Below are 16,146 nucleotides of genomic sequence, written 5' to 3' on the forward strand. Positions count from 1 at the left end.
ACTTGCTGCACAAACATAACTTTTTTCAATATTCAGATTTATTGTCTCATCTTCAACCATTCTCCTTAATTTATCATTTTCGTTCATATCTACGTTGAATGATACTATTTCATAATCATTTATATTTTCACCTAAAGATTCTAAGATACAACTAATATCGTTTAAAGCCCGAAGTTCAGCATCATGTGAAGAAATATTTTCATGTATGTAATCATCAATCATATAAGATTTGAATGTGTTCCACAATAATTTTGGATCATTAGGGTTGCAGAGGCTAAAAAGTGTAGCAAATAGACGTCTTAAAGAAGTAGGCATTTCATAAATAACAGCTTCAGATAAACATTTTTCACAATTATTATCTCTATTCAATAAACCATGTAGAAGCACTACTTCTCAATATGTAACAACAGTAACTCCATTTAAAGTTCGTAAATCTTGAAATGATGTGGAACCTCGAATATGATTCAAAAGAATACGAAGAAAATATCATTCTCCTTCAGATGGATTTACCATGACAACTCGTCCAATAACAATTTGTTTCTTTCTGCGAGTCCAAATTTTCTTATTCGTGTTTCAAACAAAATATGTTGAAAAATCTCTATAGAAAAGTGTACGTGCAAACTCATTTTCTTTATTCATGCGAAAAAACTAGTTCTTTTTTTATTTTCATTTTCAACAACAGTAGATAAATCATCGTCATTGTCATATGTTACTTGCTGATGATTTTCGATATAAAACTATAAAGAGTAAACCGTAGGACAAATTCTGACATATTAAAAGAAAAAATCCTCCACATAGTTTCAGGTGGAGATATCCATCTAGCAAATTGATAAACAAAAATTTCATCTATATCATTCTTTGTTTCATTTTTAAGAACTGAAAAATTAATACGATCATATCCTTTGTAAATATATTTCTACAAATATTTTACAGTTTTGATAAAGAACATACTTCAACATTGATGTGACAGTCAAATTTCGTACTTAAATAAGGATTATATGGTACAATCCATCGATTGTCTAACATTTGGCCCGTAGCTCGAACAGAAATATTAGTATCACAACGCTTATACAACGGATATGAGTTTTGACCAAATACAGTAATATTACAAAAATCTCTAGGGTTGAAAGCAAACAACCCATCGCAACTTTTTAATGGTTAAAAATATTCAAACCAAACCGACTCAAACCAACCCCCACTTAATTTAGCCTCAGTTTGATGTGAATTAAAATTAGATTTTTAATATATTTTGATAAAAATTGATGAAATATATAGTTGAAAAATTGTATGAACTATGAAATATATAAATATATATATTATTTTAAATTTTAAATTTTAATCACTACCAAGCAAACAAGTTAAACAAGGGTTTAATTTGATTGATTTTTCGATTTCCCCCACGCCACGCCACCGCACTTTTGATACACGCATTGCACCCATCGTTCTCTGCGTTGACAATCCGACGCTTTTTGCGCAGATCTCTAAACACGGAAAATTCCACCACAGTCCATTTAACCCAATCGCGTGTACCAATAAAATCATCGCCATACCCGACCCGTATAGATACACCCTCAAATTCATCGTCTTCTCTGAACGAAAACAAGGTACTTTCTGAAACAGAAATGGATTTGGTGGACAAAGCGAAGAATTTCGTAGCTGAAAAGGTTGCTAACATGGAAAAACCCGAAGCATCCATAACGGATGTAGACCTTAAGGATATCGGCATGAGCGGCATAACCTATTTGGTTAAGGTTTCTGTTAGCAATCCATACAGCGTTCCTATTCCAATCGGAGAAATTAATTATTCTCTCAAAAGTGTCGACAGGTTTCGATTCATTTCCTTTTGATCCTTAATCTGTTCATAAATTTCATCTGTTTTTCTTTTATGTATACACACACTATATATGTATCGTATGCGATCAGATCATTAAGCATGTACTTTTCGACATAAAATTTAATAGATACATATCTACATTTTTAAGAATAAAGAAAAACGTCTTATAATCTTTGCCCGTGTTTGGTATAATTAAAATTTTTAGTAGATTTTGATAAAAATTGATAAAATGTATGGTTGGAAAGTTAATAAATGTGGTGGTTTTATATATTATTTAAATTAATTATTGATTTTGATTTAGATTTATATTAAAATTTTAAGCCATTCCAATCGGGATGTGATATAGTTGTCTAAAATGATTTGATTTTGTAAGATTTTTTAATAGAACATAGTGATGGATCAAATAATCAAAAAGTGGAAATAGCTATTGTCTCGTCATGCCTTGGGCTATTGGTATAAAGATAGAAATCTTTTGACTTCGAGAAGAAACCCTTTGTGCGAAAATGTAGTATCTTGCATATTTGATCTTGATTAAAAGCCTAAAATTTTCGACTTTTTGGGTAGTGTGCACAAGTTTTTTGCTTTTTCGTGCAATACGGAGAGTGTATACTACTCGAGAAAGCTAGAATAATTTGGCTTTTAAGCTATAATTACTCATGCTATGTGAATGTTTTTAAGTCTTGTTTAATATTGTATACCAAATAGATAGTTACTAATCTTGTTGGATAATTGACGTGAATAGGGTGATTGCTTCGGGCACTATTCCGGACCCGGGATCGTTGAAGGGGAATGACAATACCATGCTAGATGTGGGAATAAAGGTGCCACATAGTGTGTTGGTTAGCCTAATAAGGGACATTGGTGCAGATTGGGATATTGATTATCAACTGGACTTGGCTCTCATTATTGATCTGCCTGTCATTGGGAACATTACAATCCCTCTTTCTCAGAAGGGTGAGATGAAACTCCCGACTTTCGCCGATATGTTTAGATCAAAAGACGTGTAAACTCAGGGTCAGACGAAATTACCTATTCTCTGGATTCTAGCTTATTAGTACATTGTTATGGATTTCTTGTGTTGGTTTTATGAAATTTGATGCATACTTTTATGCTTAAATATGTTTTTGGATCTTTGTTGTACTATATTGAACCTTCGAAGAGTCTTATTATAAGTAATGAAGGATCTTTTGTCCTTTTGGTTTAATTTTACGAATCTCTATATGATTGATAATTTTGCTTATTAGTAGTAAATGTGATCAAGTATAAGATGTACACCAAGTCAATTTTTCCAGAGTGTTAGAAGAATCAGAGCCTCCACAATCTAACTACTCATTCAATCAATCTCCTCCACTTTGATAGTTTCAAGTTATTATCTAGGCTAGTAGAATTCTGGACAAGCATCCCTAAAAGAAATTGCTCCTCTTGCTTAGCAAGCAAAGATTGATCTCAGCAGAAGTGATGATTTATTTGAGTTGACATGAAAGTCCAATTACCTTGCATTGCCATAATGCACGTTGTATATTTGACAGAGATTGACCTCCTTGCTTCTCTCATGTAGACGCTGAGCCCATTTTCGCCTATCCGAAGTATGGGAAATAAAGCAATTTATTTCCTCCAATCATTGGTAGCAATCTTTACCAGCACAATGATCTCTTTAAAGCATCCTCCGCTACGATAGATTCTAACTATTGAGCAACAATTTTGTATTTTAATGGAAAATGCAATTGTCTTTTCAAGAAAAGACATTTTCTCCCCAAACGAAAAGGAAAAATATGCTAGATACCAAAAGACCAAATCTTGAAGCTGACAATAGGCACAAATCCTAGAACAAGGACAACTTGCAGATTCCATATGCCAAGGGGTTGTTCAAATGAAGAGCCACTAAGCTATATAGCCCACTAAAATTCACTCTCCATAAATTACACATACAAACATCATGAGTTCAAGCAAACAGTTTTTGTCTAAACTTGGCCGTAGTCTAAAGACAATGCCTTTCACAAAGAAAACGAAGAGTTTCGCGGCAAATAAGGCGGCTATCATGAAGCAGCAGCCGGAGGCAACCATCACGACCGTGGAAATTAAGGATGTCGGCCGAGACGGTATTACCATGCTGGCAAAGGTTTCTGTTCACAACCCATACCCAGTCTCCGTTCCCATATGTGATATAACTTTTTCCCTCAAAAGTTCTGGCAGGTTAGTTTGTACTATTTTCTTGTTAATTTCCTAAACCTCTTATATTATTAGTGTAAACAAATTCTACAAAATACTCTCTATTATGTACAAGATTTTTTTTTTTTTTTTTTAAAATAAGCAAGTGCTCAAACGTACTTGTGCGTTCTATAAACAAAGTTTTAACTTTTTTCCTTGGATAATCTATAATGGATTATAATTTATTTGTTTAATCAAATTGGTTTGAACCAGGGAGATTGCATCAGGTAAAGCTCCAGATCCAGGGTTCCTGAAGCCCAATGACTATACAATGTTGGATGTGACAATAAAGGTTCCATTTAATGGGTTATTGGGCTTGGCCCAAGATATAGGTGAAGATTGGGATGTTGACTATATTTTAGATTTGGGCTTAATTGTTGATCTTCCTGTAATTGGCAACATAACTATCCCTGTCTCCTACAAGGGTGAGATGAAGCTTCCTACTCTTGGACTTGTTTGAATGGAATCACTTATAAGTACTTTGTAGGATTACAAAATAAGTTGATTTACTAAGCTTCTTATTTTTCGATGTGTTCAAATGAATTGACTTGCACGTAGGTGGTGGATGGATAAATGAAGTTTCTATTTTTATTGTTAATGGGCATGTGGACAGAAGCCTGAGAAGAGTTATTTTTCTATTTAATAATCTGTCTATTGAGAAGAGTTATCTTTTTTGCTTAACAGTATACCCATCTTGAAAACGATTCAATCAGAGGTAAGATCTAGTAACTAGAAGAGTAATGCACGTTGCGTGGTGTTCGATCCACCATTGACAACCTATGAAAATCAAGAGGGGGCTCAGTACTATCTGTGCCACGTCGTACTCTTAACTGCATCATGAGGAAACTTTGTCAAAAATTTTGACCAAAATATTTGAAAACTTCAATTAAGAGTCGCACACTATCCTGGACTTTTTGTAAGCTTAAACTAAGAGTTAACTAATTCTCGATTACATCTACAATATTTTCAGAACATTTCGTACTTTACTTTTTCAAAAATATTATTTTCAAGTATCTTGTTGTGTTGTGACGTTTTAATGTTTTATTTTATACGTCCATTTTCTTGCACTATAGATACAGATTTTAAACGAAAATCGTTGTTGAAGATGATGGAAACCATTTACTGAAAAGTCGGGGACGATAACAATAAGACAAAAAGAAATTCTTTGATCTTTTAAATATTTCAGTCTAATTATCTATTGTATTAATTAAACAAAGAAATTAACAAAGTATTGAAATTTGAATATAAAGTAGTCAATGCATGGAGGTGAGGCCCCCAATGGCCCATTCGTAATGTTCGAAGACTCGAAGTAAAGGTGGGAATAATAGAAAAAGTGCAAAAAGGATTTTTGTTTTAAAATCTGTGTTTGACTATGACAAATCAAAAACAAACAAAATCGTTTTTACTACAAAAAAAGAATAACAACAAATCTGTCTATTTCTGCCAGAAAATTGGAGCTCTATTACCTTTCGAGACTTGAGCCCTCTATTCATTTTTTATTTTTTATTTTTTTTTGGGCATGTTTTTATATTGTTTGGAATTTCTCTATGTTCAAAAAAAGTTAATTAGAAATAATATTATTTCTTTCGAATCAATATATTAGCTTGTGAAATGGATGCTAGTATTTCTGAATTCTTATTAGTCCATTGGCTAGTTGAAAGAACAAAGGATAATTCTAGACCTAAGCCGAAATATTTGACGACGATTTTCAAAATTCATGGGACAGAATAACATACGATGAGATATGAATATTATTTTCAGCCTATCAATTTAAGTGTATGTGCTTGTTCAATGGTCAAAATAATGGGGAAAAAACATTACTCAAAAGATAGGCTCCGAGCGTAACTGTCTAGAATATTAGGTTAAGAAATTAGGATCATAGACCAAAATTATAAGAAAAATGTTATATGTACAGCACACTATACAGCTTTATTGACAGCACTCTCACATATAGAGGGTGGGGTCTGTGATTAAAATAATCGCGGACCCCACATTTGTGAGAGGACCGTAAAAATTTACAACATAGAACATCATTTTTGAAATTATAATTATAACTCATTTTTTTCGATCAAAATTTGACTTTCATCCTGAACTTAGATGGAAATATCTAACGAAAAAATTAAGATATAGTCAAAGTAAAAATTTAAGGACTTGATTGCACGACCGGATATTTATAATTCTAACTCCATCTCGACTTGTTTGCACAAATTTCATATAATATAGATCTCTTTGCAACTTTTTATTATCAAATGAATTAATTCTAAACCTACCAAAAAAATATTAATCACAAAAAATAAGCCCAAATCCCAAAAATTACTAGTTTGAATCTTCGTCACTATCATCCCCACGTTGAGACATTAATGATTTGCTCTGCTTTCCAAACCTTAGTATTTAATGTAGCAGCTCAGCACCCCACCCAACACGCCCCACTCCTATCCATCCACGATTTTCTCTTAATCAAATGGCCATTTTCACCACCCCATTTATTCCCCTTCTCTCCCAATGTCAACCACCATCTCCTCCCTCCTCCGCCCACCACCACCTCCACCGCCCTTAAACACCACCACCAGGTCCACCACCACCAAAAACCTATTTTCACAAAACCTCAGTTCAATCGGCTTCGGCTACGCCATTGCCATAGCCCTTGGCTTCCTCGTCCTCTTCTCCACCATTCTCCTCGCCTCCTACATCTGCTGCCGCTCCGTCACCTCCCGTCGCCGCCGTAACCTGCAAAGAACTACCAATCCTGAAAACCCTAACGAAAACAGTGTCTACCTCCCTCGAATAATTTTCGTGGCCGAGGATGACGACGAGAATTCTTCCCAAAACGTCGTTGGGCTCGATCAAGCTGTCATTAATTCGTATCCGAAGCTTGTCTTCTCCAAGAAAAACAGAATTACCGATGGCGATACCTTGTGCGCCATATGCTTGTGCGAGTACAAGGAATCGGAGATGCTAAGGATGTTGCCCGATTGTAAGCATTATTTTCATGTGACATGTGTTGATGCGTGGTTGAAGCTTAATTCATCGTGCCCCGTTTGCCGGAATTCGCCGCTACCTACGCCGCTGTCAACGCCGCTGCAGGAGGTGGTACCGCTCTCTCAGTACTCTGACGGGCGGCGGAGGACATGATGGAAAGGGGTAGTGGTAAATTTTAGTTATTTTTCGAAACTCTAGGGGTCGGCATGAAAATGTAAAGAAGTTTTGGGGTAGTTGGCATTAATAGGGTGTTTTTTTTTTTTGTTTTGAAGTGTGATTTCTAATTAGGAAGATTATTCTGAATATGGAGAATTGGAGAAATTAATGAAATTACAAATATTCACGAATTAATACATGGAAATTTCTCTTATCGGTGCTTTAATTTAGTTAATTTGGAGTGATTGTTTGCTAATTGAATTGTTTAACTCGGCCACAATTTATATGTTATCTATTGAAGGGTGTTAAATGAGAGGAGTCACTCAACCACCTATTGCGGCCCGTTAAATAACTTCCGGAAAGTCACGTCCAATTTTTGACATGTTTGATAGATTATTCATAGATACTTCAAACATTTGGTTCTAATTACTACGATAGAAAGTCAAAAAGGTTGCTCGAAAATGTTGTAGTACCACCGTAAATTCTACACGATTGGTACCCAAAAATTGATTGCGAGTAAAAAAACGTCAATTGAATACGAATCAGTGCCTAATAAATTTTACACGAGGACCACATTCGCCTTGGTACTCAAAAGTTGAGTGGAGAGCGTGTCTGAGTCAAGGTATAGATTATTGCAATTTGTGATCCTACGTCATTTAGGTTGACATTAATGGGATGTAAACTTGTATCCACTTCAAATGAAAGCAACCCGTTCAATCGAATTGGTTGACATTAATAGGATGTAAACTTGTATCCACTTCAAATGAAACCAACCCGTTCAATCGAATTGCACATTTCATGTACCGGAACACAATAATATGTTATAATTTAATTTTTTTTTCCCCAAATGAAATGGAGAAAGTGGATTCGTGTAATCGGGTTGAAATCACCCTTTTCTATATAAATCTTTCAACTTCAAGTCTCAGTTCAAAAGGGACAGGTAAATTCTCTCCATCCATTTTCCCTTCTTTGCTAGTTAGTATCAAAATATTTTTCGGGATGAAAAATTTATTGTTCACATTTCACTTCACTATAAATCATGAAAATTTACACCAAGACTAATGCTGCTTGAATTGTTAAATGTTGACCTTGAAAATTCTCCTTCTCATGTCAATTGTACATTTAGTAATCCTACTTATCTCTACAAAATAGTCGAGCGTGGCAAATTTAGACTGCTGAGCGAAGAAGAAAAATGAAAGATTTGATGGGAGGTAGCGGTGTAATGCTTAATTTAGTCACACGCTTATGTACACCAAGAGAATATATTGACACGGTTTGGTCGAGTTTCAGAGTTTTCATACCTTCGCGTTGTGCCTTGGGTTGGATCAAGTTTTCCTCTAATCAAAACCTTGATTACTACTTATAATTATAAGCAATTTCAAAAGTGAAACGTTTTTCATAAAGAAGTGGAAAAAGGGCTGCAATTATTTGGTATATCAATATTTCATTAATAAATTCAAAGGTAAAGTTAGGTTGCCAAATTGATGGTGACTGACTTTGTACAACTATGATGAGAGGGGACCCTAAACTAGGAGATATTTTTGTTTAGATTAAGTTTAATAACCTCAACGTTTCGTTGAGAGAAATATTATAAATAATGTGAATATCCGTGTGTCTCGTGTAATATTTAATGCTATAAATTTGATATGCTAAACTAGATAAAGATTGATGAAGATGATTTTGCTTTTTTTTTTCCCCTTCCTCCATGTTTCCAAGGGAAAAAAATGTTTACAATATTTTACTTAGGTTAATAAACTTAAGCGAGAAAATCTAATTTTCAGTTTGTTTAGTTATTTGGTGGGATAGAAGTGATTTTCCATCAATTTTTAAAATGCCATCTAAACTCTTGATAGTCTTAAAGCATGAAAATTTTACAAAAAATCAATAGAAACTTAATTAAAAAAAAAAAAAAAAAAAAACAAAAAAAAAAAACAAGAAAAAAATTTTCCCTTGAACTCACGGGTCCACTTACGTGAAATAAGGCTACTATTGTACAAGTGTAAAACTTACCGTTATCTAGTTACTCCAATTAATGAAAGATTAAAGATTATGCAATCTTTAAATCTCACAATTAATTTAGAAATATGACAGGACGTGTGTTTGCTTAAAATCGCAATTACATGGCATTGAAGATAAGTAATAAAATGATGAACAAAATACGGATCCCATCCCACGGAATTGTGTATCTAATTTTGACTCAATTAAACTTAATTTTAATTGTACGGTCACAAATTGGTAGATTTTTTATTGTTTTAAATCGATATTTTGAAAATTACCAACAAAGCAAACAAATTGTGTTTGGCACTTGTTTGATAAAAACTCAAAGAGAAGAAGGAACTAGAATTCTAAATCCACGTATGTATATTTATACACATATACATATGTGTATGTGTGTATATATATGTATGTGTATACATATATACGTGTATATATCATGTATACATATATACATATACGCGCGCGCTATATTCTCTCTCGTGTAAAATTAAACCAAGCTTCACATATTCCAGGAAGGTCACAAAAAACATAGCTATATATCTCAATCATGTATCGAATCCAATGATTGCTAATATATGCTACAATCCCTATTCGATCTCCAGACATAAAATTCATGAATTAATTTAAATAGTAATCAAATATTTGAAAGTGTTAAATATATAGAAACCATTCAAATTAAACAAGTACTTAATGTCAAAAACAAGAAATTAAGATTAAAGTTCTAAAAATAAAGTTTCATCATCATCCTAGTGTAGAAAACTTAGCCAAGCATAACAACACAAAAGAAACTAAGGCAATGCGCTAATTTTAACATATTGTGATTTGTAAATTACTGTCGAAATTCGATTTTTAACACATTTGTAGTCGATTAGGAAGCTCGGCCATTCGCATTGGCGAACATACATTCTTTGGCATATTACTAAATTCAGTACTTGGCATTGTTGGATTAACATTTTTTGGCATATATCTGAGTACCTTGAGAATTAAAGAGAAACCTACACGTTTGATATATATGAATAATATTTTACCTTTATTTTCTTCTTAATTATGTTGAGTGCTATCTAATCCTTCTTACAAAACATGTTATGAATGCACAATCTCTCGTATAAAAAATTGATACAATACTACATGGAAAAAAAGTGTTATAACACCTTCCATGAGGTCCTTTAGATTCTTTGAAGCTCTAGCAATATATACGACCTAAAATAATGATCATTACTCACACAAAAAGATCTTAAGGAGCACTGAATGCTGTGGAATAAATCAAATAAAAATCATTGGTAGTCATGATGGAACCCCTTGGACATTAGAGGTGTCAAATAAACGTGTTTCATTATTTTATGAATAATGTTATTTTGTATCAGTGATGTTAGAGTGTCAATTTAGACAATATGATAGTTCTTCATAAATGAGTCATATATCGCTGTATTTACTTGGGCCTATAATTTACTGATACAAGTTATGTCACCTAAATTGTTGTTACACACTAATGATGCTAAATAACTTTAATCTTGTTTTAAACTTCAAACATACATTCTATTGCTTCATCCAAAAAAAATGTTATAAATGTTTAATCAACCTGCACGTAGATTGCACGAACACCTTACTTCTATTTCACCCATTTGAGGCAATTGTGCTTTTTGTGACAATGTGTCGACTTTCTACATTTTTAGTATGGAGTATTGTGTAGTATTAATATCGTGTACCTTGTATTGACCACATGCTAAGTTCAAGACTACATTTTATGGGTTCGATGAAACAACCCAATGGACATAAAATGAGTCAAATCATCTATTTCTTATAAAGTAATGTTATTCAACGTCATTGGTGATCATCACCATATTTAGTTAGCAAGAAATGATAAGTCCAATAAAATGAATCACGTATGCTTGAATTCCATCGGACTTATTAGTTAATGTGGGATGATGATAGTGATGATAAATAACATTATTTTTCTTATACTTGAAAAATATATTTCGTTGAAATTGCACATTAGACCTCAAAAGTGCGAAATAGCAAATTGACTTCCAAACATGCAAAAAATTGCAATAACCCATCTCAAAATGAACATGCTAGGACTATTTACACACTCTTGTTCACTCATTGGTCGAGATATAATTTTGAAATGAGTTCTTTTTGAATCCTATTTAGAAGCATTGATTATGAACCAACCTACTCATTTTGACACCCCCTACACCACAATATTCTATTCACAACTTTTTTTTACAACTAATTATCCTCAACAAAAATTTGATTTTTGAAGTGTAAAATGAGAGATTTTCTTGTAAAAATATCTCTATGTAAGCTTTTGAGCTCAAATCAACTTATCTCTAAAATAATAATAACACTAATAAAACATATTAACACGCACATTGGACCCTGTAAAACTAAAATTTTCACTTTATTTTCTTCCGTAACTTTGTTTGGCACTATCTAATCATTCCTATTTCAAAAATATATTAAAGACTGACTTAGACTAAAAAATGTGATTTTAGCACACATTTTGAAAGGGCTCCTTTAATAAACACAAGTAATGATATTCAGAAAATTTCAGCCTGTCATTGACATCTAATTCATAAGTGACGACTATAATAAATTTTTTTGGTGATTATAGACTTCAAAGTTCCACGACTCAATGGGGAACTGCATTTTGAAATTTCAAACTTAATTAACATAGTCGAGACCAACAAATAGTAACACAAAGTTGCTACCATGTAACCATGCAATGTTTCAATGTTCGGTACAATATTCAACTTCTTGCACGTAAACTGCACGAATATTTTAGGATTCGTTTAAGATTGATTTTAGAGTCCGATTTCTGATTGTCAAGAATCAAATGTTGTTTTAGGTGTATGATAAACTTTTTCTCTTCCTTCATACCTGAATCTCAATATGTAATTGGCAAAATCTCAAAATCAAATCCTTTCATGGACACTAATTATGGGGCCCCCTGCCCATGTATGGGGCATTTTCCCTTCAATCTCTTTCCAACTGATTATTCACTGTCTCACACACCCTTTCTTCTTTAATTTGGGTCTGTCGCTTCCTTCCAAATCCCTTTGGCTGAATTTTTTCAATACTTCCATGTGGGGTTGGGTGGATTCTTGGGCCTCAATAGGTATTTGTGGAATGATTCAAATATTAATTGCAAAAAAGAAAGAATCAATGCTAAATTCACTGAACGGGTAAGTGGTCACTTGTAAATCAATTCATAAACTTTCGAGCTCTATTCTTTACGGTTACGACTACTGGTGTTTGTTGTTCTTTACAGGCCTTTTCAAGTTTGAATTTGTTCATTTGGAATAGGGTTAAGTAACTTGTTTGCCCTTTTTTTTTTAATCTATTTTTCTGATTTTGTTACTGATTTGTTTATTGTATGCTTGATATAAACTGATTACTTTTTAAGAATGACTAGAGTTGTTTTCCTCCAATTTCTTCAGGTATAGGCTTGGAAAAGCCACCAAAACAACGAGTCTTGGTATAAAGCTGTTCTCAAAATGGCAAAGGCTTGCTATTAGTATAATTTCTCTGTTAAAGGTAGCAAGGATTTCTTTCATGGTTGCCATCAAGCTCGAAGATATCATTTGTGCGATAAAAGTGAACGAGGAAGATCGCGTGAAAAGGTGTTGTTGTTCAACTATAGACATTTCTCGTGCCAGAACGTTATTACACATTGCATTGGAATGTTAGAGCAACATTTCACATTTTGAAATTAATTACCATCTACTTAGTAGGTAAAGACAAATTCTTATTGCATGTTACATAATGCATAACTTCATCAGTTGGGAACGTGCTTGAAATAGTCTTTTCTCTCAATATTCATAGAAAATATGGTATTTAAAGATGTGCAAGAGTCTAATAAATATCAAGAAATTACACAAATAGATGCTTGTCAAACACCTCGAATGGGATATGTCAAAGATCAAATTGCTATACAAATGTGGAACAATAACATCGACATGCAAATGATTGTGTAGATTTATTGAATTGTTTTAATTACTTGATAATATATTAGTAAAACATTCAGTTAATAAAATATCATAAAATAATTTCTAAAACTTTCAAAGCAAATACTCTTTCCATTCCATTTATATATGTTTGTTTTGTTTTTCACACAGATTAAGAAGTCTTATATAACGTCATTGAAAAACAATTTTTGTGAAAAAACTATTCTAGTTTATCCTTATTTATATTTGTACAATTTCAAGATTAAGGGGAGAAATCGTATATAACTAAACATATTAAGTAAGAGTATATTAGTAAACAAACTAAATAAAACATTTTTAATAAAGAAACAAGACTATATAGTTATGACAAGAAAGTAAGAAAAGACAGCTTATATAAATGGAACGGAGGGAGTATGTTTTTCAATTTTTGTTTTGAGAAAAAGGATTTTAGAATCACTATCTAAACATGTTTTCTACGAATTTAAAATAAATTCTCAAAATAGAATATTAAAGATGGATTCAGAACCGAGAACCAAACGGACCAGCTTCTTAAAGTTTGCTTTTAGCTTTTCCACTTATTATTAAAGTACCTATTATGACCTTAATTAACTAAACTAATTCGTTTATGCACTAGTTTTACTACTATTCCATTAATAAAATATATTCCCTTCCATAATTCACGTTAAAATTAATTATATATTTTTTCTTATTATTATATGAAAATGAAGATATCAATCCTTAAGTCTAAAAATCATCTCCATCCTTGGTATTATGCTATATAGTTAGGAATATCATTAGTGCACGTTCACCGTGGGGACTCCATTTCCAGGACCGCTCCATGGGGGATTTTCCGTCCCATCCCCGCTTATGTGGGGACAGGATAGGAAACTTACAATCTTCGATTAACCTCGCTTATTATTTGTTTATGTTTTTTAATCTTGGCATGATTGACATTTTTTTATAATTATTATATGAAGGTTAAATGAAATCGGCTCGAGTTGGTTTCGAGGTGAGGACCTTGATCCCATCCCTGCCTCGTTCCTAACTCAAGGCAATTTTTTCCCTATCTCATTATCATCCTTATATGGAGTTGATATCACAAATGATGATAATTTGTGATGCTACCATAATTTATGTACGATACTTGAATTCATATTTATTAGGTATTCTCAATTCTAAAAATTTTAGACATTTTCAAATTTTAAACATTATTTTCAACAAACTATTTATTAAAGTTCTAAGTCATCACAAGAAGTCAAAATTTTGCAATATTCTGGGGGAATGACCCATTTATTCTTGTATGGACTACTTTCATGTCACTTATTTTGTAATTGAAAACTTAAAAATAATCTACTATTAACTGTGTTCTAGCAATCCAATAATTATTGACATTTCATGTCAGATTAAATAAATAAAAAATTTTAAGACGCAAAACATAATTTTGTTTTAAATTTATATATCTTTCCGTCGTGTTTATGGCCCTGTTTGGGCTCCATTATTTCGAATTATAATGAAAGGAATACTAATTTTTTTATTTTTTTTTAGAATGTGTGGTTAAAGGGAAGGAATTTTTTTTGCATTTACATGTAATATTATTTTATTGGAGAATGTGTAGTTGATAAGAAGAGAGAAAAAATGAATTTTAATTTAATGGATCCGTAGAAGTAATATAGATATTAGTATTTTTTGTGACAAAAGTAAATTACCATCACACATCCTAAAAAAAAATTACTTAAAAAGTAATATAAATTTTGAAACAATTATTTTAGGATAAATCGACTGATTTTTTAATAATTATTTTATTTGTAATTAAAAGTTGGCAACAAAAAGAAAGCCCCAACTGGGAGTGGCCCAACAAAAGCAAAATGGACAATTAAGACTGTTAAAAGTCCATTTTACACCACATAAAGTCACCGTCCTGTACTATTTAACCACCTGTCAATACTCTGTCCTGTCGACACGTGTACCTCACAAAAGCATAAGAATACTGGCACACGCTCACCGCCTACACTACTTCAATTAGCCGTCAAATCCAACGTCGTCAAGTCAGACCATTTATAATTTTATTACTCTTTTGCTTCTCCATAACGCCGTCACGCCACGATACTCTACTTGATAAAGTTATGATCTGGATAAAATATTACTAGAGGTCACCCAACTTTGAGTGACATTTTCTTTTAAGTCACTCCATTTTAATACTTTTATTTCACTTTTTGTCAAGATTATGATTTAATCACAATTTTTTTTCTTACATGGCTAATGTTTTTTCCTATGTCAAATTTCTTTTAACATTTATTTGCTGTAACAAGGTGGGATGAGGCTGGGGCAGCCCTCTTTGTCGACTAACTTCTTGTGAATTTCAAGCAGTGTGATGAAAATCAAAATTTATTTTGCATCATTTTTTATTTAAAATTATTTTTTAATTTAAAACAAAAAAATAATAAATTAGAATTAGAACGAGTTTGGAGTTAGGGCAACATTCCCCACTTACCAAGGAATTCCCGACCCATTCATGATTGTTCGCGGACATAGGACATTTTGTTATCCTTTACTGCTTTAGTTGGGCATAAATGTAAGATTTCTTTTTATCACGTAAGAAAAAAAATAATCTAATTTTTATGAAAATTGATTTCTAAGGATTAAACTTAAATAATATATAATTAAAACTTTAATAGTGATTTTTAATTAGAAAAAGGTTGAATATCTAAAATGAAAGTTTAGTCAAAGTTTGGTGACCTCTAATGGAGGTCTTCCTAATCAAACTCCAAATCTTTGGCTCTGACTCCCTCAGTTAAAATCACCGATAATTGGCACAAAATATCCCTATTTTTCATGGTGATTGTAAAAAACACCCATATCTTTCATTTTTTGACATTTTTGCCCTTATTTCAACGTTTGGTTGCGCAGAATATCATTTTCCCTATTTTGAACGTAAAATGATCATTATACCCTCTTATTTAAAACAAAAAACCAAAAAAGAAAAGAAAAATAAAGCACAAATTGCCCAAACGTTTTGAAAAAATA

At 32.4% G+C, this 16,146-nt stretch overlaps 3 protein-coding genes across 3 annotated transcripts; all 3 read left to right on the plus strand.

Moving 5' to 3' along the window:
* The first annotated feature begins 1,398 nt into the window (after positions 1-1,398).
* LOC111409741 (desiccation protectant protein Lea14 homolog) lies at positions 1,399-3,027 on the plus strand. The gene is made up of 2 exons (XM_023039749.1): positions 1,399-1,825; positions 2,577-3,027. The coding sequence occupies exons 1-2, from the start codon at positions 1,623-1,625 to the stop codon at positions 2,839-2,841; spliced, it is 468 nt and encodes a 155-aa protein (XP_022895517.1). The 5' UTR covers positions 1,399-1,622; the 3' UTR covers positions 2,842-3,027.
* Positions 3,028-3,108: 81 nt separating this feature from the next.
* On the plus strand, positions 3,109-4,640 carry LOC111409740 (desiccation protectant protein Lea14 homolog). The gene is made up of 2 exons (XM_023039748.1): positions 3,109-4,027; positions 4,256-4,640. The coding sequence occupies exons 1-2, from the start codon at positions 3,771-3,773 to the stop codon at positions 4,500-4,502; spliced, it is 504 nt and encodes a 167-aa protein (XP_022895516.1). The 5' UTR covers positions 3,109-3,770; the 3' UTR covers positions 4,503-4,640.
* A 1,562-nt stretch (positions 4,641-6,202) lies between these two features.
* Positions 6,203-7,372, plus strand: LOC111409742 (RING-H2 finger protein ATL67-like). Its single transcript, XM_023039751.1, has one exon. The coding sequence runs from the start codon at positions 6,545-6,547 to the stop codon at positions 7,172-7,174; it is 630 nt and encodes a 209-aa protein (XP_022895519.1). The 5' UTR covers positions 6,203-6,544; the 3' UTR covers positions 7,175-7,372.
* The last annotated feature ends 8,774 nt before the right edge of the window (positions 7,373-16,146 follow it).

This window comes from Olea europaea, chromosome 15 (genome assembly GCF_002742605.1).
Source record: "Olea europaea var. sylvestris chromosome 15, O_europaea_v1, whole genome shotgun sequence".
Taxonomy (NCBI): Eukaryota; Viridiplantae; Streptophyta; class Magnoliopsida; order Lamiales; family Oleaceae; genus Olea; species Olea europaea.